Source organism: Chamaea fasciata, unplaced genomic scaffold (genome assembly GCF_029207755.1).
Source record: "Chamaea fasciata isolate MVZ Bird 193981 ecotype frontalis unplaced genomic scaffold, bChaFas1.0.hap1 SCAF_2, whole genome shotgun sequence".
NCBI lineage: Eukaryota > Metazoa > Chordata > Aves > Passeriformes > Sylviidae > Chamaea > Chamaea fasciata.
Window position 1 is genome coordinate 82,870,094 of NW_027094087.1, and position 25,376 is coordinate 82,895,469.

The 25,376-nt window shown below is 41.4% G+C and overlaps 1 protein-coding gene across 1 annotated transcript; it reads right to left on the reverse strand.

The window, feature by feature from the left end:
* Nucleotides 1–834: 834 nt before the first annotated feature.
* On the reverse strand, nt 835–17,417 carry RP2 (RP2 activator of ARL3 GTPase). Its single transcript, XM_066176498.1, has 6 exons — nt 17,246–17,417; nt 7,857–8,522; nt 6,057–6,171; nt 4,807–4,892; nt 3,283–3,380; nt 835–961 (listed from the first exon to the last, which is right to left on the reverse strand). The coding sequence occupies exons 1-5, from the start codon at nt 17,381–17,383 to the stop codon at nt 3,297–3,299; spliced, it is 1,089 nt and encodes a 362-aa protein (XP_066032595.1). The 5' UTR covers nt 17,384–17,417; the 3' UTR covers nt 835–961; nt 3,283–3,296.
* Between the last annotated feature and the right edge of the window lie 7,959 nt (nt 17,418–25,376).

Consider the following 25,376-nt stretch of genomic DNA (forward strand, 5'->3'; position numbering starts at 1 on the left):
TTAAGGCTGCCTTATGGAATTGAAAAAAAAAATCTGTCCAAGTTATGTAAGTGCAGCCTGGTATGTGGATTAAAGTCATGTAAAAATTGCATGTATATTAGATAGGACAAAAGAAAGTGGGTGATCTTCTAGCAGCTCGGGCACAGATACTTCTTCATGTTCATATTTGAAGATGTGATTGGTAAAAATGGTGAAAATATTTAATGGCAGCTTTGCTGACTCAGACACTACATAAAAAAATTATTAGGCAACTTGGATCCAACTGGGGTAACAAGATAGTTTAAAAATTGTAAAATTGTACAATAATAGCTAAAGCTAAACCAAAAGCTTTGATACTTTAAAGCTTCACAATTTTACTCAATATCTTCAAAAGACAATTGTATTGATAGAGTACTTAATATTCCTTCCAAACATTTATGCTTACTGAGAGTTACCCTAGACCACCTCTGCTTCGAAGTCATATTTCTGACCAGTTTAAAGACATGTTTGGAAATCTATTAAATGTTTACCTATTTTCAGGAGGATTTTACTGGTTTTCAGATATTAAATGGACCTGCTTTCCAAATTAACAGTTTTACTACTATAAGCACCACCATCTCTGACTGAGGAAAAATCCCTGCTGTCAAAAAAAAATCACCTTTTCCAGAGGATGAATGCCCAGAGAGTTAATGCTTATTTTTGACTAGCTGTGAGTATCTATTTCAAAGTTATATCCCTGTTTAAACATGGAAATCAGTTTTTATACCTACTATAATGTAATTGTTTTTCAATATACTATAATTTTAAAAAGTCTTCAGAATCCAGAGTTCAAATGTTTCAAATGTTTATTATGAATCACATTCACAGTGTAATACAAATTACATTAAAAGTTACACAAGAAATGTACAAAGAATACATGAAACACATACCATTCTATAATGCAAAGAATTCCTGACCCTTAAGCTAGAAGTGTTCTTAACACCTGTTGGCAAGAAATGGAAAGCAAAAGATAGAAAAATAATTTGATTAGGAAACTCCTTCATTATTTAGGGATTGTTTATTAAAAATTCTTAATGTCAGTAAACAGACCATCCATGTTTAAAAAAAGCAACACTGCTCTTTCCCAGCATGTAGAAATGTTATTTCACTCTTTCAAGCCTAGATTATTTTTTAATTAATCATCCTGTCCTCCAGCAAAAGGAGCCACTAAAGTTCATTTAGCACTTTATTTCCAGAGCAGGTTGATGATAAAAAAATAAGCTATAAACATACACATAATCATGTGTCAGCATGTAACTTTGGAAATTTTATATGCAAAAGTTTAGAGACCAAGGTAGTCTGGTATATGTACTGCTGATATAAATCACACAATGACAGCCCTGAAGTACATTATACAATTTCAATGTACTGCCCATACCAAAATAATACATTTACTGTACATATCTAGATTAATTCCTATAAATGTTGACTGATGAGTTGTGCTAGTACTTTGGAGAGCAAGATAAAACTTTTAGATCCTTTTACAGCCTCTCCTCACACTTACCAAAAAAAAAAAAAAATCTTGGCTGGCTAAGTGCAAGTAAGTGGTAATTTCTGCTACCAGTTGGATTCTGATGGTGGCTTGATTTTCTTTCACTTTGTCAAATAAAAACATTTCAAAGAAGTGGCAGTTTTCTTACCTCCAGTACACCAATGGATTAGTTTATTCAGGAGATATTCTTCCTTATTTAATCTACGTACAACTATAAACAAGAGGTCCTAAGGACATATTCTCTAGTTTAAACTAACGGCAAGCATTTGCCCAGTAGCAACAAAATGACAGCTCAGAACCTCTCTTGGGCATTACAGAATTATGAATTTCAGGAGAAGCGATTCTTTCATGTGCTAATTCAAAAAATATTAGAGATGTGTTTTTAACCACCCACTTTGGAGCTCCAGAGCTGTGAAACTGATGAGTCAAAACTCATTTTCAGTTAAGATTTGCAAGATCTTCCCTTTTGATGGATGACCATAACAAGGAAATTTCTTTAGCACCTCAATACAGACCCAATCCATTCAGTGAATTGTAAAGGGTATGCAAACTGGCAAGCTATGTTTTAATGATGAAATTCAGTTTTGTGTGTCTGCATGTGCAACTGATTCAAGTATTACAGCAGGCTTGGAAACCTGGACTAAAGCTTTAAGTTCATGTAGAAAAATCAGTAAGGATGTGATATGCAAAAATAAATCAATCATGTATTTAATACCCATATAGATTTGCATTCTAATATGCATTATTTAGCAATAAGCATTACTATTGAACACTATTAAAGTGCATCTCACAAAATGCTGGTAGCACTTCTTCAGTCTGTCTTTAGAATTAGTACAAAATAAATCCTATGGCAGTGTGTAGCCCTTTCCAGCACTTTCTATATTACTTCTGCATGTAAAAGCCTTCCCCTGGGGTCTAGCAAGGAAGAAGGGGTTTTTAATGCCATCAAAGTCATTCTTGACTACTGGCTACGTCCATTCTAGCAAACAACAATATGCCAGAGGTTTATTGCTCCAAGTGCAAAGAAACCTTATGTATATCCCATGTGTGAGCTGGCAATGCCAGAGGCAGCTGTTTAGCCAAAGAACCTGAGCAGACCTTAAAGTAGCTTCAGCAGAGCACTCATGCTCAGGATTCACCTCAAAGCAGAAAAACCTGGCAAGTGCTCACTTACCAGAATGCTGTTGTGACAACTCTCACCATAAATGGTGCTGCAAACAACTTCATTCAAAAAGTGTGCTGAAGCAGAGTGAGCCAAAGTTACAAACTGCTTTTGAAAGCATGCTACAAGGACAATTCATTTCAGACTAAGTTTCAGAAAAAGTCAACGACTACAGCTTCCTTCCTGGACCCCAGTGAAGACAAATTTGCATGTGGGAAAATTTTGAAGGGCAAGTTTCACGTAAATACACTTTCTAAACAATGTGTCTGAGTGAAAGAATTACTACTGCATCGAACTTGGATCAGCATTGCACTTTTAAAATATGTATAACCATTAGATATCAAGAAACATTCAAGTGTCGATAGATGTTTAGAAATCACTGTAAAAAAGTTAGTAGAAAAGCTCAATTATTTTTGAAGTTAAACTTAACTTTCAAACACAATGCACATGGCTAGCTATGCAGTTTACTCCAGTTCAGATAATACGATATCAAAAACCACCAGTGGCTTTATAAAAGGGATGTATGAGAAATACAAAACCAAATGACAAAACTACCGAGATATTCAAGCCAAGTGACATCCAAGTGCTGAGATAAACCACATGTGCGCACCTTCATGCTAAACTTTACATTCCCATCTGCATGTCAGCAAAGTTGTAGAAATTGTCTACATCCTGAGATGCTGATGCTTTGCTTTCCGACACAAAAACCTGTTTTGTTAAACAAGAAAATAGTTATGCATCAGTAAAAGCAGTCATGCTCATTTGGAATCAGTAATGCTTATTTTTAGTCTTGCATTTCATGAGAGACACCACTGTGCCGGTTCCCACTACATGACAGAACAAGTCTAGTATTCTCTCAGCCCTGATGCATCCACCATTTGTTGTCATCACCCTTTCCTGGCACACATGCTGGCTGCATTAACCCTTGCCTCCAGGACCTGGAGTTCGGGGGTTCATTATTCAGGGGTCACAGCTTCAGGTAGTACCTATTTAGATGTATTTTGATTGGTAAAGTCAACTCTCTCCAGGAGAGCAGGGGAAAAATAAATACACAAAATCCTTAGACTACTACTTTTCTTTAACAGAGAGTTTGTAAGAAAGACTTCCTTTTGCAATATTAGCCTCAAAAACACTTTGCTGCTTCTCCAGCAGATGACTGTTTTTTAAAAAGTAACTTCAATTACTTTTGCATTTTTCAAGCTTTATCAATGTATGTGAAAGTCCAAGCTCCAGGACAGTCACATTTGAAAGCTTTCAGCAGATCAACAATAGTTGTCTTAGGCAATACCCAAACAGTTGAGTGTAACAGAGATCACTGTGGCTGTTCACCCATCTCAACATGCACTGAATAGCCTCAATCAAATAATTAAATGAGATTACTTATTACAAGATGACTGTTTTCCAGAAACTGGGCAGCCTATCTCCAAGTAAGTCTTTTGAAAGGAACTGAAAGACAGCAAGGAGCTTCATGGATGCTATGCCTCAAAGGCATTCTAGTCTCCTTTGAACAGCTGCCTGAAAGCAAAGGGGTTGTCACGCTCCTGTTATCACAAGTCTTCTAAATGTTTCCATAAACTTTCTCAAAACCATTGCCATTTAGAGAAAGAGAACAGCAAGGAAAGAGGAGGTGTGGTGTAAGGAAGCTAAAGTGAAAGAGGCTGACAGAAGGAATAAGAACACTGTCTTTGAAGGAAGGCCTTGTGTGGTTTCCTACACAGCAAAAGTGAACATGGAAAATGGTTGAAATCCCATCACGTTATCTCTGTCATGGTTTAATAGACAGGACACCACAAAGTTAAGTGACTAAGTCCAAGACTTGAAGTGGAACTTTTTTGTACTACAATTACAGAACTTGATTTTGCTATTATGTGAAATAACAGTTTTAAGAGGAAATCTTGTATTCTTCAGTGGATATGGGAATTCAGAACTCGCTTTCCTAGGGCAATTTCCTTGTCACCAACAAGTAACTTGTGTTTTGAAGACAAAAAACCAGAACTAACACAAAAGGTTATTCCAATTTTTACTACCCCTGAACCTAAAAAGATTGTATAGTATGTCAACACTATATCTTGACCACGAAATAGCTCAGACATTCTGTAATACATTCTGTGAATAAAGCAATACACCAGCTTACCTTGGTCCCACTAAAAACTTCATTTACAGTGCTTTGACACTGTTCCACGGCACCATCTCCATTGAATTCCAAAGCAACCACTGGACCTAGAAAATAGTTTCATCCAAAATCAATAGTACTTTCAAGCTTGGCATTGAAACAGTAGATTTCTCAACCCATAGGGAATTGTGAAGCTTGCAAGAAGCATTTTATTTTTTTGCTTGAGCAGCCCCATAAGAGCAGATAAAGAATTAAAAAGACTTAAACACATTACAAAAAAAAAAAAAAAAAAATCTACAGTGTTATATGCAATTCCATGCCTTTTTTTTTTAGAGATTTGGGCAGGATTCCAGTTTTACTTCTTGAAAGGCAGCAATAGCACAAAAATGCTAAGGAATGCAAGGCATCATGGAAGTGAGTCAGACTATGCTGCTCAAATGGTGAGCCATTTCACAGACATCTGGAGTGGGATTGAGTCATTCAAGCATTTTTGCCTAAGCCCCAAGATAGAGAATTGCCTGATTTTTAGACTTGTTCTCACCCACTATTTGCAGATCTGCTTTCTCTGGTTTCATTCTGAACATGGCATTTCTTCGCACATGACTGCAATATAGCCCATAAGCCAGACTATCATCTTGTAAGTGCAATGACTTTTGTCCTATTCTTGCAATGAGCATCACAGACCTCTCATGTCACCATGAAAAAACCTTCAAGTTGCTACCAGGTTTGGGAATGTGTAGTCAGCTTTAGCATATAACAGATAACAATATGTCAGTACTTCTGCAAGAAGAGACAAAACCCAACTGCAGCCATACCAATAGAAAGGCTTTTGAAATACTCTGACAGTACACCGGTTATAAACAAGAATTTTAAACACATGTACACCCATACTGATTTGCTTAAAGAATTTATACAGAAACACTGAACAGCCCAGTGGTTGAGCAGCACAGGTGACAAGTTAAAAACAGTCTAAAAGCATGAGCTTTTTTTGACCACTACAGGCAGAACTGCATGTGCCGCTGCTCCTGAACTATGTGGTTGGACCACTAGAGGGGGAGCAGAAACACAAAATACATGTGAAATAACTAATTTCTGATGCCTTCAGGAGTTTTGGCTGGTTTAGGGCCCCACTGAGGCTTCCAAAACTCATCTCAACAAGGTTTTACAGTATGTCCTTGAAATACAAGTTTGTCCTTCATTTCTCTTTTTTTCTCCAGAACTCTCTAGTGACAGATTTCTATATCAAGAGGAGAAAGACAACACAAACTGACCTTTTTCCAACAGTGGAATGAATTCTAATGCACTCTGCTGGAAAACTCTGTGAGCATCCTCTGCCTTCATTAAGACTTCTTTAGTCTGTACCAGTTGAAAGCCTTTACTAGTCATCTGTTAACAGAGAAAGAAATGTTAAAAATGCTTTTAAGGCAGAGTTCAACTAGAGTATCCAGATTACACTGTAATAGACTCATTTTCCCCATACACATTAAGTCTCAGAGCAAAGGGACCCTTTTTGCTCTTTTCAGAGACCATTTGCTTCTTCTACACTTCTGTTTATTTTCATTCCATTCATCCAGATTTTCTCCTCTGCCCTAGTGCACCTAGAGGAATAAATGTGAATATTTTTGTTTTATACATTAGGACCCAGGGTTATGTGTTTTTCTCCACAATCCCTCACAAGCAGAAACTAACGGGAGTTAAAGGCATTCAGCATTTGGAAACAAGCAGTAAGTACTCTTTGGTCTGCAATCATTCAGTTCAAGCATTAGCTCAAACTCTCATCTATCCACTGCTGATGTTTTCAGTTTTGGAACAATAGTTAACAATGTTTGAAAACACATATGCATATCCCACCCCCTCATTTTCACTCCAAATCTAATATGAAAGTAAAAGCATGTGGGAAAGGAGCAAATACATTTTTACTTCCACAACATCCATTAATCTACAGAGCAGTTAAGATTTCCACAGAAACTCACTAACTAGTCCTCCATCAACTTCTTAACTCTAACTTCTAAATAACTACTAACAGAGGAGAACACATCTATTACTCTCCTCCTGTAGCTATTCCTTCACCAGAAAAGACACCACTCTTAAGTATTATCTCCCTTCACCCAAGGAACTCAGTAGCTCAATCCCATAAAAGTCCAGCTGGGCAGTGGAGAGACAAGGAGACACCCTGCAGCTTTCTTTCCTTGTAGATAAAAACCCAAGGGAAAGAGCTCCACCAGATGTTTAGTTGATCACACAACACTGTGATCAGCAGCTTTTGCAGATATCACTCTCACATGCTGTAGCCCATGGTTAGTGGCTCTGCTCTGTGACACCCTTGGCACTTGAGGATGGTGAAAGCGGCCAGCCACTCCCAGATTTTAACCCCAGGAAAGTACAAACTCAGCCAAGCTTGGAAGCTGCTGTCTCACAGGAGGGGAAGAAAAAAAAAGAAAAAAAAAAAAAGAAAAAAAAAAAAAAAAAAGAAAGGAAAAAAAGACCAATAAAAAAGCTATTTAAGTCACTGAAGACAGTTGACCAGCCATGGCAAACACTCACTGCCCCTTTCAGAAAAAGAAGTTCCAACAATGGATAACATGGGGGATACATTTTAACAATTTTTTATTTTAGACTCTCTGGTAGTACTGGAAAAACTTTCAGGACAAACTTTTGTTAGCTGAGATTTTCAGTACAATAAGCTAACAAGATAATTGGTTACATCTCTTTCACAAGCATTGTCAATCACTTACCCTGTATTTGACCAAGTTCATCAAATCAACCACACATTTTTTTCAGAGCATCACTTTGCAGTCCCATGATGGAAAAGTACACCAGAACTGCTAGAGGACAGATGTGCTACTCACAGGATGTCAACTGTAAAGCAACTGACTGATCAAATGAGATTCAGTCTCTCATCTTGCTTAAAGGTTTTAAACACTGCAGTTGAATTGTTTAAATACATACAATCAGTATGGTCAGTAGACAAACAGCGCCTCTATATTTCCCCTTCAGGGAGAATCAGAGGCTGTCTAGAGGAAAGTTTAATTAGGAATTGAAAAACCTGAATGAAGACAAAGGTTGCTTACCTCATCAATTAACTTCCTGGCATTTGCAGTTGTGTAGTCACCAGCAAAAAACACGGTCAAACACGATTCATCACTGTTTTTCTGTCTCCGCCCTCGAGTTACGGGTATTATGCTCTTTGCAGCATCAGTAGAAACCCTGACGGCTTTCAACTCCTCAGAGCTGGGCAGAGGAACGTAATCTTGGACTACAGCAGTTTCAGGCAAAAGGCCCCAGTTATTTTCTCCAGACACAGGAGTAAAGTCATGGATGTTGCTCCAGGTATTATTGAAGATACTCAGACCAGCATCTTTAAATTGTAAAGCAAGCTCGGGATAATAGTACTGGAAACATCCAAATTTCATCCCTGTGGAGGACTCGATAATGGGCTGGGTGGCACAGCACAAGAACACCTCCAGCTTAGTGCAGTCCCGCGTGCGGAACTGCTGGCAGGCAACCACACATTTACAATCCTTGCAGTCACGGAAAAACACGCTCCCTTTTACTGGTCCTAAAAAGATTTGGCAATTTACACAGTCATCGATAGTGATTGTGGCAGAATGGTCAAATATGTAGATTTTAGAGTTCTCGCAGTCCTGTATGACAAATTGTTGTCCTGCTACTTTTCCAGGCAGTCGACCAACAGTTTCGTTTTTAAGTCCGGAAAAAATGTAATCTTTGGGATCAACCTGAAGGAGGAATAAAAAAAAAGAGGTTAAATTCTTCAAATGAAGAGAATATTATAATGCTAAATGCCCACTGACTTGCACTCATTGAAGTACCACTGAATTGCACGGATAAACTGCCACAAGGGTCTTCAATGAGTGATGAAAGATCAGAAGCAACTCTTCTAGCTAAACTACTGGAATACACAGTATTGAGATACAACTAAGAAATGAAACTACACTTCTGAGATGCTCCAGGGGAATTAAAAAAAAAAAAAACAGAACTCAGTTTGTCCTTTAATAAAGAAAGGGGCAAGGGGAGCTAGTTTTAACTGTGGACTCTAAACTGTTTCAACAAGGATGATGGTTCTGAGTAGAGTAGTAACTGTAATAAATAAATTGTCCGACATACTTACAGATTCATAAAGCTGGAGATACACAGTATTTCCTTTTTGAGTAGCTTTCTTGGTCATATTTTACCGGACCTCAATATATTGCACGGAAACCTTGTTGCTGTCAAGCAGTATCTTCTCTATTATGTTTGCAAACTACAGAGAGCTCTTTAATCTGCGCCACAGCTTTATCTTGTGCTAACAATGACAAGATTTTTGTGCAGACAAAACATACAAGATTGCTTTAGCTATATCCAAGAAGCAAAAACTGGCAGTGGTGGTACAGGGGGCATGTTTGCAGATCTCCTCCACACTCAAGCATCCCTCTCACAGGGGCAGAACACTTGAGAGAGGGTGTGGCCTTCCCTGGGACTCTCCTTTAGGGAGCAGCAACTCATGAGCCACACAGCACCAAGGATGGATGCAACACAGGCGGAAAGCATGAATTGTACAGCCCATGCTGTCCTAGAACCAAAGGAATCTGAACTGGCTTGTTTCTAGATATAAGTCTCAAACCAACTACAATTTCTGGAGCAAATTCTACTCTGACCTCTTGTGAAAGCTCATTAAAACAGCACTTGGAAGTGCACAAGTGAATGATTAACACAAGACCACTTCACCAGCCTGCTATTTGACTATCTGCCTTGAGGCTCCTAAAATTTGCTGTACCATAATCAGTTATCATGCATTACCCCAGCTTTGGTGTAGTGCAATTTCTAAAATATTTCTTCCTAGCATGTCAAACATTGACACAATATTTAGAGACCAGCAAAAGGCATAAACTAGAATGGGCTAGCACCAGACATTCATTAAACCATCCTAGGTAGCTTTTGACTGGAACAGCCAAAGGAAGCTAAAAATCTCTACCAGCTGACAAAATGTATTTCGTTCTGTGCAACAGGTATGACCTTCAGACAGGAAAGGAGGTTTGCAGCTGATGAATCTTCCAAATAAAATGCAAGCTGAGGCGATGAAGATGGCTTCCAGAATTCTCTCCTCTATCATATTTAATACCATTAGTATACATCCAGGAAAGTTAGCTGGAAGTGCTACAATAAAATTGGCAGACTCAAAAGATAAGGGACACCTCATGGAGACTCAGTCACACAGCATGCTTTGGATTCAAACTCTCTTTAAGTCTTTAGCTCAAGTAATGTTAACATATTTGATCCATATACAAGTTATTTACCCTCACATTCTCTCTTACTTGAGAATATAAATATTAAAATTGCTTTTGGACATATTCTTCCCAGGCATCTCCTAGAACATCTGCATATGTTTGTGTATATCTGTTTGTTGGGTGTTGGGTTTTTCCTAAATAACCACAGGAGACAGACTTACTGCTTTCAAAAGAGGCAGAGAGGAACATTTACTTCTCTTAGGAATGAGAAGTTCAGCATTTCCAGAACTTACAACTTTTTTGAAACTTGGAATCTAAGCATATCTTTCTGAATTGCTCTGCTCTACAAAGCCTCTGAAGCACCACTAGCTCATCCTGCCCAGTGCCCTTTGCAAGGACGTGTGAAACTTCACGCTGCAATTTTATTTAGGCCTAGGTGAAAAACCTTGGTTAGTCAGCAAACTCACAGCTTATAAACAGTTTAGTAGTCAAGTTAAGGATAAATTTTCAGCTTATTATCAGATTCAGGGGCTTCTCTTTATTTGCCTATTTTTCAGAACTACGAGTTCCACCCTGACACAGCTCTTACTTCTCAGTTTGTTGACCATGCCAGGGAATTTGCGCATTTCCTTTAATTTTGCTTTGCAGTTATCCTTTTAAAGACTAAGGGAATTTATTGATTAACACTGTAGTACAGACTGGAGGGACTGCATGAAATAGATTTGACACTCTCTCCCCCACACTGGGTTATTGTCCCTGAGAGGAGGGGATATAAGACTATGGCAAGTATAAAGATTTCACTTCTCCTGGGTAAAAGAAACATGCCAGAGAAACAGGCCTGAAGGCAGAACCATGATTTTCAGGATGCATCCAACAGCTCCTTACATGCTCATAGGATTATAGAATAGTTTAAACTGGAAAAGACCTCTAAGTCCATCAAGTGCAACCACTAACGTGACACTGCCAGGTCCACCACTAAACCATGTCCCCAGCTGCCACATTTGCACGTCTTTTAAATACCTCCAGGGATGGTAACTCGACCACTTCCCTGGGACACCTGTTCCAACTTTTTCCATTAAGCAATTTTTCCTAATGTCCAATCTAAGCCTCCCCTGGAACAACTTGAGGCCTTTTCATCTTGTCCTACCACTAGTTACTTGTGAGAAGAGACCAACTCTGACCTCCTGCAGCCACCTTTCAGGTGGTTGTAGGGAGCAATAAGGTCTCCCCTGAGCCTCCTTTTCTTCCAACTAAACAGTCCCAGCTCCCTCAGCTGCTTCTCATCAGACTTGTGCTCCAGGGCCTTCATCAGCTCTGTTGCCCTTCTCTGGACATGCTCCAGCACTTCAGTGTCTTTCCTGAAGTAAGGAATCCAGAATTCAACACAGGATTTGAGGTACAACCTCAACAGTGCCAAGTATAGGTCATGGCCCTAGTCCTGCTGGCCACACTACTTTTGATACAAGCCAGGATGCCATCTTGGTTCACATTCACCATCTCTGAAGTCTTCAGGTATCATCAAGAGATTAATGTTAAATCACTGCAACCACCTTCCTTCCCATGACAGTGGAAACCAACTGTTTCTTAAGCTCTGTCTTGGCAACATAGCAAAAAAAGCAGGCTAGGAAAGCGAAAAGAAACTGAAGTCTCATACAACCACAACCAGGGCTATGTACACTTCTCTGCCGATTCACTTGGTGCTCCATTGGCTATAAAATCTTAAGCACGTGGCAGGTGAGGAACACTCAACTATTTGATAACTCATCTACTTATCCTTTGTATTTGGATAAAGTTTCAAAATCCAAATGGATAAAGTGTCCAAAACCACCCACCTCACTCAGACAGACGGTTTACTCTACAGCCCTTAACAGGTTTTTTTAATGTCTTTTTTTCCCCAGGCTGCTATAAGTTCAAAAGGTGACAGTATTCATAGCAGTAAATTTTAATATTTTCAGCTGAATTTAAAGACTTCTTAGAGTAGATAAGAGTCATACATTAATAGATATTGGCACAGCTCGAGCTGAAACCTTCTAACTGAAGTGGCTATGCACAGCTTCAGGAATTACTCCATGGAATGACCTAAAACAATCAGATGTGATGATGAAAAAGTTAGCCCTTCTTACAGGGCTAATATTTTTCCTCCTCAAAACAGGCACAGAAGCCTAATCTTTGGTTATTAGGCATTAGAGTGGCGAGAAGTCTGTTACAAAGGGCTAGAGGACAAATTGTAAGGAGCAAGGATTTTAAAGAACAAACAAAAGGAGAGAAGTGAATGTAAACGAGTTTGTCATGGCTGCTTACAGCCCTAGGACATCCTGTTACAAGTGCAAGGTGCATTAAGCTGCTTTCCTTCCTGCAAACAGTTGTCCTGCAGGAAGGTCAGAGGCTATGTGAAAGCGGCACGTGACGTACATCTCTTCAGCCACCATTATCCGGTTTACTGGCACCAAAACTGGGTAGCTCCCATCTGGAAGAAGACTTGGAAGTACTAGACCTTCACAGTTGTTAGTGGTAACTGTAGCTAGAATCATAAAGGATCCCACCATCTTGAAGTGTTTCTGGTGTGAGTTCATGTCTTAGTAAGACTTTTCCACAGGGTCCACCAGGGAGGGAGTTTCAGTCAACGCTGATATGCCCCTACAAATACGAGCAGGTACTGCTGCTCTTAACACGTTACAGTTCTCCTCTAGTTACCCATGTATAGGCTGCTGAGCAAACAGTTTGTGAAGTATTTCTAAACCACTACACTAAAGTCTTCTCTGTTAAATATAATTCTCAAGAAATCATCCCCTCTCTCTCTAAGTCACTACAGACGGCAGTCCAGAAATGAACTTATATACACCTGATGACATACAAAAGTTGGCTGCTGATCCAGTGACATTAAAAGCTGCACCTGTAGGGTAAGTACACCAACTTAAGAAGCTTTAAGCACTATTTTTGTCAGCAGGGGAATTAACATAAGGGAAATAAGAAAGAAAAGTGCATTCCCAGGCCTAGACACTTCTGCATATTCATACTTGCATGGGTTTGGTGCCCTCAAGTAGTGAGTTGCAACATCCTCTGGAGATTGCTTGTTGAAGTTACTCACCCACCGGCAGATTTCAAGACTCTTGCACAACAAGAAAAGGTGGAAAGAGTAGTGCAGGTTCCTGTCACTAGCAAACAGCTTTTCATTTTGGAGCATCTCCTGCACACCCTGACTTTAAAAGTGGCCAATACAACAGTCTGAATGCTCATTTCATTCTGTTCTTGGGAATCTTCATGCTTTTCCATAATGCCCATAACAGCATAAAATGGTCATTGACATTCAGCAAACCACGGCCAAATACTGCATACAGAAAAAGTGAAAGAAGAAAGGAAGCTACCACAGGCCTGCATTTGATCTAACTGGAGATATTGCTTATTATGAACCTTCTGACTGTTTCTCAGTTGATCTGACCACATTTTGAGAAATACAGCAGTAGTTCTTCTGGTGCACCAGGAAGCATAAGGGAGATACGGTGGATTTAAGGACAAAATAACTCATTGTTTAGAGGGAAAAAAAAGTTATTTTATTAATATTCCAAAATAAAATACAAAGTGGCTGCCTAAACAAGATCTAGACAATCCAAGATACCCAAGTCAGCTCAGACCGTTCATGAAGAATCCTCAAACATAAGGTAACTAACAAAAGACTATCTATGATTTAGGCAAAAAAGTTTAACCTCTTGAGGTTTTTTAACTGTTTAAATACAGCTACACAGCACAATAATAATGATAGCTGCATGTTTCCTATCAACTAAACCAGATAAGTTGCAAGTCAGTTGACATAAAACAAAACTTTACTGGTTCCTCCTAAAACTAAAAAAAAAAAAAAAATTTAAAAAAAAAAAAAAAAATCTGGGAAGGAAAGTTCCTCTAAGCTCTAAATGCCACTGTGATCATAATTAATCTAATCCTACTTCTTTGAACATGAGACGACAGCAAAAAAGATGACGCAGCTACTGTGTTTCTCCTCCTGTGGAGGTCATGAGTGTATCTGCCATCACAAGACACAAAAACCCCAGTTCCTGTCTGTACATACCCCCATTCAGTTACTGCTGCTTGTCATACAGTGGAAAAGGAAAACAATCCAGGTGGAAAGCTAGCTGAAGAAGGCTGAGAAGGGCTGAGCATCACCACACTTGGTCAGAAATAGACTCTCATGACAGCCCAAAGACATCAAGAGACATAATAAGTCCTCAGGATGCAATGCAGTAATAACAGACTCTGGACTAAACTGTGCTCTACTTACACTCATGGACTGAGAATCCCAGAGCAGCAAGAAACTGAATGCTCATCCTTCTCCTTTCTATTTTCAAGATAATCTGATCCTTTGGTTCTTCTACTGTGCCATAAGTAATCTTCACACAGTTCTCTGAACCCAAGGCTCGGTAAGCATTACAGGGACTCCAGCAGATTTACAAAGCAATCTAAACTTGATTAAATTTTGCACACCTTAAAACTTCTGCCCCCACTTAATAAAGACACACAGAAATCTGAAAAGACTCCTCAACGTCATATACTTTCCTTAATTTCAATTCAACTATCAGCATCTTATAATATTTTCTATTTAGAATTTTCTACCACATGGTCCATTTCTGGGACGATTATACAGGAGTTACATGGTCACTGGGATATCATCACATTACTCTTTGTCTAGGGCGACACTAGCAGGCAGTATCAATACTAATCGTCTTTTGCCATCAGAACATGATTAAAATAGGCTCAACTAGCAATTATGTCCTTCAGAAGCAGAAGAAATAGTTTTGTTGGAGGACCCCCTCAGGTTCAGTCACCCCTCTACACATCGCTAATCACACAAATATGCACACAAGTGTGCCTAGATTTTTCTGCCATGTTAGCATGGCATTAGTTTACAGGAAGACAGCTGGAGCGTCTGAGAAGCAAGACATACTGACCTGCAAGAACATACAGAGTATAGTTTACAAAAACTACAGACAATTGCCAAACCTGATTGTAAAACTGCACTGTATAACCACAACTGCACCACTGAGTGGGATAAAATTAGAAACACATCCCCAATCCAAATGTTGGAAATAAACATCAAAAGACAGCTTAGTACATCTGCTGACAGAGTTGAGGTTTCCAGGGTTTAGAATACAATTCAATGCACTTGATGAACAAAAAAGAGTCTTGATTTCACAAGTTTTCCAATTGACTTCAATTTAACTTTGTGTACAAACACAAACTTGTGAAATAAATAAGTATATGTGAAGCATCAGAAATGAGGAAGCAATAGACAATAGGACAAGGCATCACAGACAACATTTAAAGCTACTACCTTAACACTGACAGGGTATCACTTAATACAAACTGGGATCAACATGTTTAGTGCACCAAGTGCTCAGTGCTCCTTCACCTAAGATAAGGGGACTCCAGGTGCTTTCCTGGTTTAATGTATTAATCTTACACACAAAAATCCCAATGAAAAACGAGGATGCAAAGAGCAAGAGAAATGAACTTAGACATTAAATAGCCAGTACAAAATTAGCCACCTAATTTGATGGTTTACACAGTTCACTAGCACAGCCCAAACTCACTGATTCTTCTGGTTTCTAAGAGTCTTCTATAAAAAATGGAGGAAGTTTTACATGCAATACATGACCACAGTTTTTTTTACTCCACAGAGATCATTGTTGGTGCTGTAACAATTTCATATGTCAGCTTGAGCCTACTTCCACAAAGTTAACAACAATCATCTCCTTAGCAACAAGGCCGGCTGTTCCCTGAATCAAGTCTTTCTATAGCCTGACTTTCCTTCTTTTAGTTTTCAAAGTTAGCTGTTTATAAGTAGATGGATTCTCATACCTGTTGAGCTTTAGCTGGTGAATTCGCTCTAAAATTAAAAAAATAATATCCCAAAGGCTGATTTAGTAATTTACTTTTAGACAGACTAAGTTTTGCTCCGTCACATTAATGTCACACTAATATGGCTTCACTACAGCCCCTCCCGCTGTGAGAATAGTCTCTGTACAAGTGACAGGCTGTTATCCTCCCCTGCTCTTGGCTGCTCCCTAAATATCCTCTATCCATTCAAAGCAACAAGCCCGACACAGATTGCTCATCTTTATCCTCGAGGAACCCATTCCTCCAGGCCACGCGCACACTCTCTAGCTCATCTCCATCTAAGCTTGTCTTAGTCTACTTGGAAGACTTAAGGGACACCCTAGAGCACCTGGCCGAGTTAAAAAAAACAAGCAAGCTAAACATTCAAATAAGTTCACACATTTTCTTTCCCATACTTGTAAAATATGGCCTAAAGGTTTGAGGATTTTGTTTGTTGAAACCACATCAATTAAGTTTATCACCTGCCCCAGTTTCCGCTTCCCCCACCCGAAGGCAGCTGGAGAGGCAAGGAAGGGAGGCCTAGTAGGGCTACAATGACATTATATATTTAGGAAGTGAAACTTGAAATAAGGCTAGGAAGAAACACATTTGATCCAGCATCTAAATGCTTTCCCGCTTGAGTCTTCATGGCTGCCTCCAGGAGCTCTGGAAACAGCACGGGAAAGGATCTATCTTCTTCATCTGTCATTTTAGGGGCGAATAAGCTAATTCTACTTCCTCTTAAAAAAAACCAAACCTTTAAAAAAATTTTTTTAAAAGAAACCAAGCAAACCAACAGCGCAAACACCCAAGCAGGAAGAATCAATACAGACAGTCAGGACATACGATGCGAGTTTTATGCCTCCGCTGCAATGCCAGGGGGGACTCTCCCGGGCACAAGCAGCTTCCCAGCCATTACCCCCGGTTTGCTCGAGTGAAGCACGCACCCAGGGGACCCCGCGCTGTATCAGGAATCCCGGCGGCAGGCAGACACCCATGGGGACTGTCACAGCCAAGCTGCCTGCCCACAGGGCGCTGTCCCACCGAGAGGCAGCGCCAGCCCCCTCCGGAGCAGCCCCGCACCGGGGACCGATGCTCGCACCGCCGGCAGTCGCGGCATCCAGCTTGCACAATTTGAGACTGCCTGGTAAAATCCTTAGGCTAAACACTTTTTAATTGTTCAGATAAACGCACTGAACTGCGCGGACCGAGCCGTAACAGCGGGGCCGGGGAAGGCGTGCTCCCTGCTGGAGCACACACGCCGCCGCAAACCCCGGGCGGCAGGAGAGGGCGAGACGCTGCCCACTGAGAGAGGTGATACCCCCAGACCCAGCCCAGCCCAGCCCAGCCCGCAGCCGGGGCGGTACCTTGGCTCGCAGTTCCCAGCTGTACTGCGGCGCCTTCTGCTCGCCGGTCGCCGCGGCCTGCCCGGATCCCTCTTGCTGCTGCTGTGGCAGCTGGCCGCCCTGGGCCGGCTTCCTGCGACGGGAGAAGAAACACCCCATGGCGCTGCTGCTGCTGTCGCCGCCGCCCGGCGGGGAGAGGCTGGGAGCAGGGAAAGGCTCGCCAGCGCCGCGCCGCCCCGCCCCGGCGGCTTCCGGTTTTCCCCCGTCTCCCGTAGCAACCGCAACGGTTCCCCCCGCCTTCCCCCGCCCCGCCCCGCCCCGTCCCGCTCCAACCGTCGGCTCCGGCCCGCGGAGACGCCTGGGCGGGGCGGGCCCTGACAGCGGGCGAGGCGCGGCCGGAGGAAGCGCGCCCGCGGGGCCGGGGACGGGAGGGACCGTGCGGCTTGTCGGTGGAGTTTGTCAGTGAGGTTTGTCAGCGATCGCCATCGCTCCCTCGCCCCGGGAAGGTGTAAGAGACGGTCTGAAGATCCCTCATCTGCCTCACGACCATCGTAAAGGACAGAGACTGAAACCCCTGAAAGGGACTTCAGAATCTAAACACAGGAGTTCTGGCCTGGCTGAGGTGGGATGTTGGCCAAGTGCTGCCTGCAGGTGTGTTTGATGGAAAACACCCAGCACGCATATCGGAACATCAGAACCTGAGCAGAAACAATGAGTAAGTCACGGCGAAGTGACTGCGCCTGCTGACTTGTACTGGTTGACGCTGTACCTGCTGACGACCGACTTGTTCTGAGTTCACTAAATGAACACACTGCAATGATTTCCCCCACCTATTTGGCCAACTGCCTGTCGCTTCGGAGAAGACTATAAGAACCCCTGAGTTAACCACAGACTTTGTGATCACCCCACTGGAGAAACTCGCGTCTATAGGCATCTTCAAAAGCCTCGAGGACTCGACCCTCCATGTTGGTAGCTATAATCCCCTTCCCCTCCTTTTCTGTCTTTCTTACTATTTTCTCTCCCCACTATCGCATTTGTTGGCACTAAATAAAGGTGCATTTGTGATTGAATAAACTGAGTTTGTCCCCCGCTGTGTCTTTTGCGCTCTGAGATGCCTAAAACGAACCATCACGAACCCCGCTTGTGTGAGCGGATCGTGACAGAAGGGTTCCCTCTCCCGTCCCGCGGGAGCGGCTCGGAGGAGGCGGCGGCCGCTCGTGTACCCAGCGCAGTACCGAGGTGAAACCTGTGTCCCGCCCGGAGCCGGGTGCGGGCTCAGCTGTGGAAGTGGGGGGCAAAACGCCCGGTGCGGTTCAAACCGACTGATCCTGCATCACGTCGTTTTCTCATGGATACGCCGGCGCGGTCCCCTCGGGACCATGCCACCGCCGTGCTCGCCTCCCTGAAAGGGCTGCCCCGGCAGACCCGGCTTCTTGCAAGTGTTTCAGAGCAGCAGAAGCAGCAAGTGGCGGCATGAGAACCCCCAGCGTTCGGCTGCTTTGTGCCTCCCTTTGCAAATAGTCGGGCTTCCTATGTTGGGTTGCGGTTTGTGAGTTTGTTGTTTGGCTTGGTTTTCTTTGGCTAGTTTTTTTTCCCCAGAGGAAAAACCCACCTTTTTTTGTTGTTGTTTTTGTTGTTGTTGTTTTGGGGTTTTTTTGTTTGTGTGTTTGCTTTTTTTGTGGGGTTTTTTTTAATCAGACTGTCCAACCAATCAAAAGCATTTTGCCCCAGTTTTTACAGATTTGATTTCTGTGGTTGAGGCAAAGTACTTCAAAATTGTCACTGATGCTTTGTTCAGTTCCTTCAGAAAGTATCCACCTGTTCTGTTGTGGGGTTCCTCATGGGCTGCACTGCAGATATTTCCAACCACTTTACATGGTCCTTTACATGAACTACAGGGAAATCCTTGCTCCAGCACCTGCAGCACCTCCATCCCCTCCTTCTTTTTTGACCCTGCTGTTCGCAGTGGTATTCCCCACTTTTTTTCTCCTCATTCCTCTCTCTGTGACTGGTACTTAGTGGTTTTGCCTTTCCTTAAATGTTTTCCCAGAGGTGCCACTGGTGTTACCGGTGGGGCTCAGCCACTCCCCATCTGTTGGAGCTGTCTGGAAGTGGCTGTGTCCAGCATGGGACAGCCCTGTTTCCTTTACAGAGACCACCCGTGCTGCCAGCACCTGACCTACACCCGGTCCATACCCACCAACAAAACTTCAGAGACATTTTGTGTTAAACAAACAATGACGTCCCTGCTGTAGGAACAGAAGAGAAGAGAAGCCAGGAAATGTGGTAGAGCAGTGCTCTGCCAGCTGAGCACGCTGAAAGGCTTGTCCAGCTCAGGGCCAAGAACAGCAGAAAGGAGGAAGTGAAACCAATTGCTCATAAATGGCTGCTAAGGAGGAGGGGTGGCTGACACCCTTTTTGGCACCATCTGTACTGCAAAACCGTATGCCTGGGCAGTAGTGAAGCCTGCTCTGAGCTTTTGAAGCTACAGCTCAAGTCGATAGATAACCTCAACACCACCAAGCACAGGTTTTCGTCTCATTTGAAAAGTGGAATTGCTCTGTGAGCTATTTTCCTGGATTTCTTGGGCACTGGATTGCTGATCTTCGTCTAATCCCCCGTGCACCAGCTCTTTCCTCCCAAATTTTGTCTCAAACCAGGACACACGGTGTGTCCAGCTGGGAGAGTTTGAGACTGTTTGTGAATGCAGGAGTCTGATACACCCTCACCTCTTCTAGCTCACTCTCAGGAAGCCTAACAGTCCTCCCTGACCCCTGTATTTCATACAGATCAGCAAAGTTCTGGAGCCTTTGGGCAACCAGGCCCCTCTTTCTGTGCAAACATTAAAAAAAAAAAATAAATGGAAAGAATAAAAAGCAACATTTGATACATTTTTGTTAAAAACTAAAATCCCGTTTAATTAATCTAAAACTAACACAACCTAAAACTATGTTACCAGAACACTGTTATCTACATCAATTTTTGGAATACCTGTTGTAACAGAAAACTTTATAGTCTGTGTGTGTGAAGAGACTTCTTTTCCTGCTGAGATGCACTCAGCTCCATAATGGAAATATCTCACCATTGCTATAGTAATGTTTCAGAAAGGTATTCAAATGCAACAAAAATAAAGTTACTTTTACATTACTAATGAGAAGATGCAAGGCAAATGCAAGTTTCTGAGTTGGGATTTTCCCATGTTGCCATGACCAATATATTTGTGTAGCAAAATGATCAGTCCCATAAGAACACAGGGGTTTTGTATGACTACAGCTGGCCAGGGGAGGCCATAAGTTTTATTTCTCTGACATAACACAACCTCTCAAGCTCTAGGGTGTTTCCTGACACCAAAGCCTCAGAGTACTTATTCCTGAGCAAATTCATATGACTTGTGATTTATGAGCACATAACTTCTTAAGAAATTGCAAATGCGTAGTTCAGTTCTTCATTCTCTATTCAACTGCCCGCCAGACCCAACCCTCTTGGCTTCTGAGATCTGATACAATCATAGCCTGAAGTGCAGTAATACAAGATTGCAATAGTATCATAGTCACTACCAACAGTGACTACACTCGCCTTAACTTCAACAAACTGCTGTAATTAGTGATTTCTCTCATAGGGATGTTGTGAAATATATCCAACTACAGTCTAACACAAGGTTTTGTGATCTCCAGAAGTGGTATCTAGGTAACTGAAAAGTAAAACATTTTCTTTGTAAAGGTTATGTTCTAAGGTATTTGGTGAAAGAGACTTGCAGTATTGATAACTTCTGGGCACACACAGCTCTCAAGGAGCCTTTCAGATCCCTGCTGTCCTTCCCAGGGGGGCAGTGATGCCATTCTCAGGCAGATGGGCAAAACACGTGCATGGGCTGTGTCTCTGTATGGACTGGCTCTATCCCCACATCACTTGGTAGTGCTTGCATGCACACAGATAAGATTCTAACTCCTTTTGTTTGACACTCTTCTGCATTGCCCCAAAAGCACAGAGAGGAAGTTCTCAGTAAACATCAGGACCTGGAAACCTGCCCAGGTCTTGAGCAGGTATCTTAAGGAAGCAAGAGCTCCTCACTGTGTGCACATCTGCATTTCTCCTATCATGGGTTAAAATCTGTTTGCCTTGGGGGTGTTGGAAGCTTGACTAAGTCCACAAAGCCAAACTCTCACAGCCTTCTTCTTAATGAGATTCAGTGTGTTCTGTGTGTGTCTTAAAGCTCTTGTAATCATACCTTTGTGACAAAATTGAAGTGTGTCTTGTTTCAAGCTGGTTTTTAATCCTGTTGGTTACAGAGAACGCCTTGAAAATATCATTTCTAAGACATGAAAATAAAGAAAACAAAAGAGCTTAAATACCATTACTTTCCAAAAGCTCCTTTCATGTTTTCTATCAGGAAAGATTATGAATCCTGTGTTAGCAACTTATATAAAATTGGTATAAAGCTTTGGAAAGAGTTCCTAGTTAAGATTAGATTAATTTCTACAAAATTGTGAGTTACAGATGAATACTTCCACAATATTCAATTCTTTGTATAGAATTCAACAGAAAGGAAGGGAAGGATACTTTACTGCTGGGTTCACTCTCTGAGACTATGTTTTCATGCATACTTTAGAACTGCCACAGAAAGCATCCCTTTCCTCCAGCAGCTTATTTAAACCCCCAACCACCTATGCAGTGGGACAGCACAAATGTTTTCACAGGCTTGGTAAACTGTGTCGGGAAACAGATGAATGTGTAAAACAACCATTTCAACCAGACATCTGTGCATTTCAGTCTCATGTACTTTTTCCCCCCTTTTTTTTCCTTTTATTTCTTTTTCAGAAGCAGATGATGAATATACAGTCTATGATTTTCACACAGAGTCATAACATACTGTGATATCATATTGGCCTTTTTTGGTCTCTTTAGCAGATTCTCTACTGGTGGAGATTCTTGCCAGACTGAACACCGAGAGAAGCTAGTCTGCAACTTGAGACTGGGTAGAAGAAATATTATGGCTGATTTTGTGGCAAGATGTACTAGAATCTGTTTTGCATTGTTAATGGTAATTCTGGACTAATGTCCTCCCTATTTTCAAGCAATATATGGCTTTTCAGCATCTCCTTGCATACAGAAATCAGCCCTGGTCACCAGTAACTTTGCTGAATCACATTACTGCTGGTCAACAAGGAAATGCACTCTTTTATTGTAGTTTTTTTTTTGGGGGGGTGGCTGTCCCTAGCATAGAATCCATGATAAGCAGCTTTAATGCTGGGGTTCTCTAAGTGGGAACAATGAATAAGTGTGCTTCTGTCCCGGGTTACTGTGAACTTACCTGATAGGACAAGGAAAAGCACAAACAGCCAAACTAAATAGTTCATGCTTGCTAAGTTGTTTGTTCAAAAATTACTTTCCACATACTTCCAACAAAAATTACCCTCCCTGTAAGAAATTACATCTTGTCTACTGATCTTTGCCTGTCACTGGTGCTTAGAACCAAAGTGAACAGTGTTCTATTTAAATACTGTGTTCAGCACAGTATTTAAAATCATTCTTAAAAGGCACCACAGAGAACTACAAGTCATTTTAGAAGTGTTTTTTACAGAGGATCCAAATAGTCAATGATTTTTAAAAGGCATAAATTAAATATTGTTGTCTGAAGGAATGAAAGATAATTTCCTAATATTAGCATAAAGGACAGCATAATGCACAATACAAACCCCACACTAATTCTGAACTTGGCCTCAAGCTGTCTCTGAGACAGAAATTCTGCAGCTGGAAAGGTCACAATTGGCTTAAGGGCTGCTAATGTAGTGGGTGCAGTTACTCAAACAGAGCGCAATTAAGTTTTCAGCTATAAAGCATATTCTTACGCAACACTTACAGGTTGATAGATCTCACTCAAAAGTCTATATTTGAGATCCAGTTTTGTAATATGAAGAGAGCTGCACTAATGGGGGTATTACCCAACATTCAGGTTGCCAGAAAGCCTTGTGTTCCATCTGAGCCTCTAGCTGAAGCAGACAGACCCTTCAGCTTAATGTTAAATGAAAATGCAATGTAGTTACATTAAAGTTCATGAAGTGTATCTCTAGTTCATGTTTAATAGGGCAACAATTCAGATAAAAAGTTGGAGTGCTGATTCAGCAAGGCATGTGTGCACATGCTAAAACCTACAGATTTCAGTGGGATTTGAGGGAGTGTGAAGAGTTTGGCACATAGTTAAAATTAAGATGTGTTTTAACAGCTTGCTGCATCATAGCCCAGCAGACCTTAAATGTTTCCCAAGCTCAGAGTTATTTCTTTTTGTGGTAAAAGTGAGAAGGGCTTTGATTCCCCATGTATCTGAGTTAAAATTGACAAAATCATCGGCCAGATCTGTCTCCAGTTATGTCTTTTTATACTTTATCCAGGTCTCTAACATCTGTCAGTGGAGCATTGTTGCAAAGGTAAGGTCATAGAAAGTTTCTCTCTGTCACAGTCTTAATGCAGAACAGTCCAGAAAACACTTGGTAAAGGTGGCTTGCTCTTATCATAAGCACTTTTGGATGGTAGCTAACCAGACCTATCTCAACTTCCAATTTTTCTTTCTTAGTAAAGCAAACAAAGAGTGATGAACACAGACAGAGACACCAAAACTTTAGGCAGGGCTGTTTTAGGTTAATCACACTTCTTATGTTCATTGTTTGTCATTGATTATTTCCAGGACTTCTCTCTAAGTTATGTAAGTTATATAAGTTATATATAAGAAATTAATTCACACACACATTAAAGAAGTGCCTGCTGTAACAACTCAGCTTCAAACAACTTGTTAAATTATACTCACTTGTTATTTATGAAGGTGACATATCTAGTGAGATAAATATAGTGAGTAAATAACCCTGGATCATATCCTGAAGCAAATCCATTTAAGATCTTATTCAGGCATACAAAAAGATGTTAGAATTTAAATGAGTTATGAGTTAAACACAATATTAATTTTCTGGATTAAACTGGCTTGAGGCCAATTTTTTGCATTGCCTATTTAAAATTATTTCTTTTTAAAATAATTTGCTTTGAAGTCCCTCTCTCTATTTACACACCAAAGGACTAAAGACTAAATAATAGAAAGCAATAAGAATATAATTAGAAAACATCAAAATAGCCGTGTGCCATAAATGTAAAAGAAGTGCACTAGAGAAAACCCCACACACCAGAATGTGAGTGAAACCAAACTTCAGAGCAAATGAAACAAAATATATCTTTCATAATGAGCAATTGCACTTTATCAAAATGTGAGTGCATCTCTCAGTTGTGGCTGAGCACTAAAATACTTTCCATGGATGGGCTGTTGGGGGGTGACTTATTGTACACTCTGCATATCTCAGGGGCCACAGAATATGATGTTTGAGAAGGGAAACCATGGGAACAGGCTCCATAGCTTTAAAGAACCTATCTTGTCAGTCTCAAGGTGTCCAGTAACTTCCTGTTTGTTGCACCCAGAGGCTGCATCAGCAATTCATAAGAGAAGGCTTCTCCAACCTGTCCTATGGGAAAGCTTGGCTTCCTAATCACATGGTTGATTAGGTGTTCAGTGTCTTCTGTTGCCACATTCGTTGCCAGTTCCACCTCATCTTCATGTCAGTGGTTTCTTCCTGGCAGACCTGGTCCTGCTTTTCCCTGCTGCCAAGGTTGATATCCCAGGCAGCAGATCATTTCTGGCTTCTTTTTCAAGCTGTGGGCATTCCAGACCCTCTGAGAGGATGTCTGCAATGATGGCTGCGCCTCTTCAATGAAATAGGACCCACAAAAACAGGGAATCAGAACATTATTCTTCTGCTGATGGTAACAAGAATCCTTATTCCTCTTTGTCTTTCAGAGTTACTGAAGAGAAAGCACTGCCAATTTTACCTCCTGGCTCTCATTGTCGTTCCTTCTTGCACCGGTGTTTCCATGTTCCTTATTTCTCTGCATGAGGATAATAGCAGGTGGGCTGGTTTTGGCCAGGATAGAGTTAATTTTTTTCACAGTATCTCGTGTGGGGCTGTTTTTTGCATTTGTGCTGAAAACAGTGTTGATAGCACAGGGATATTCTCCTTATTGCTCAGCAGTGCTTGCACAGAGTCAAGGCCTTTTCTGCCCCTCACCCCACCAGGGAGGAGGTGGGGGTGCACAAGGAGTTGGGAGGGGTCACAGC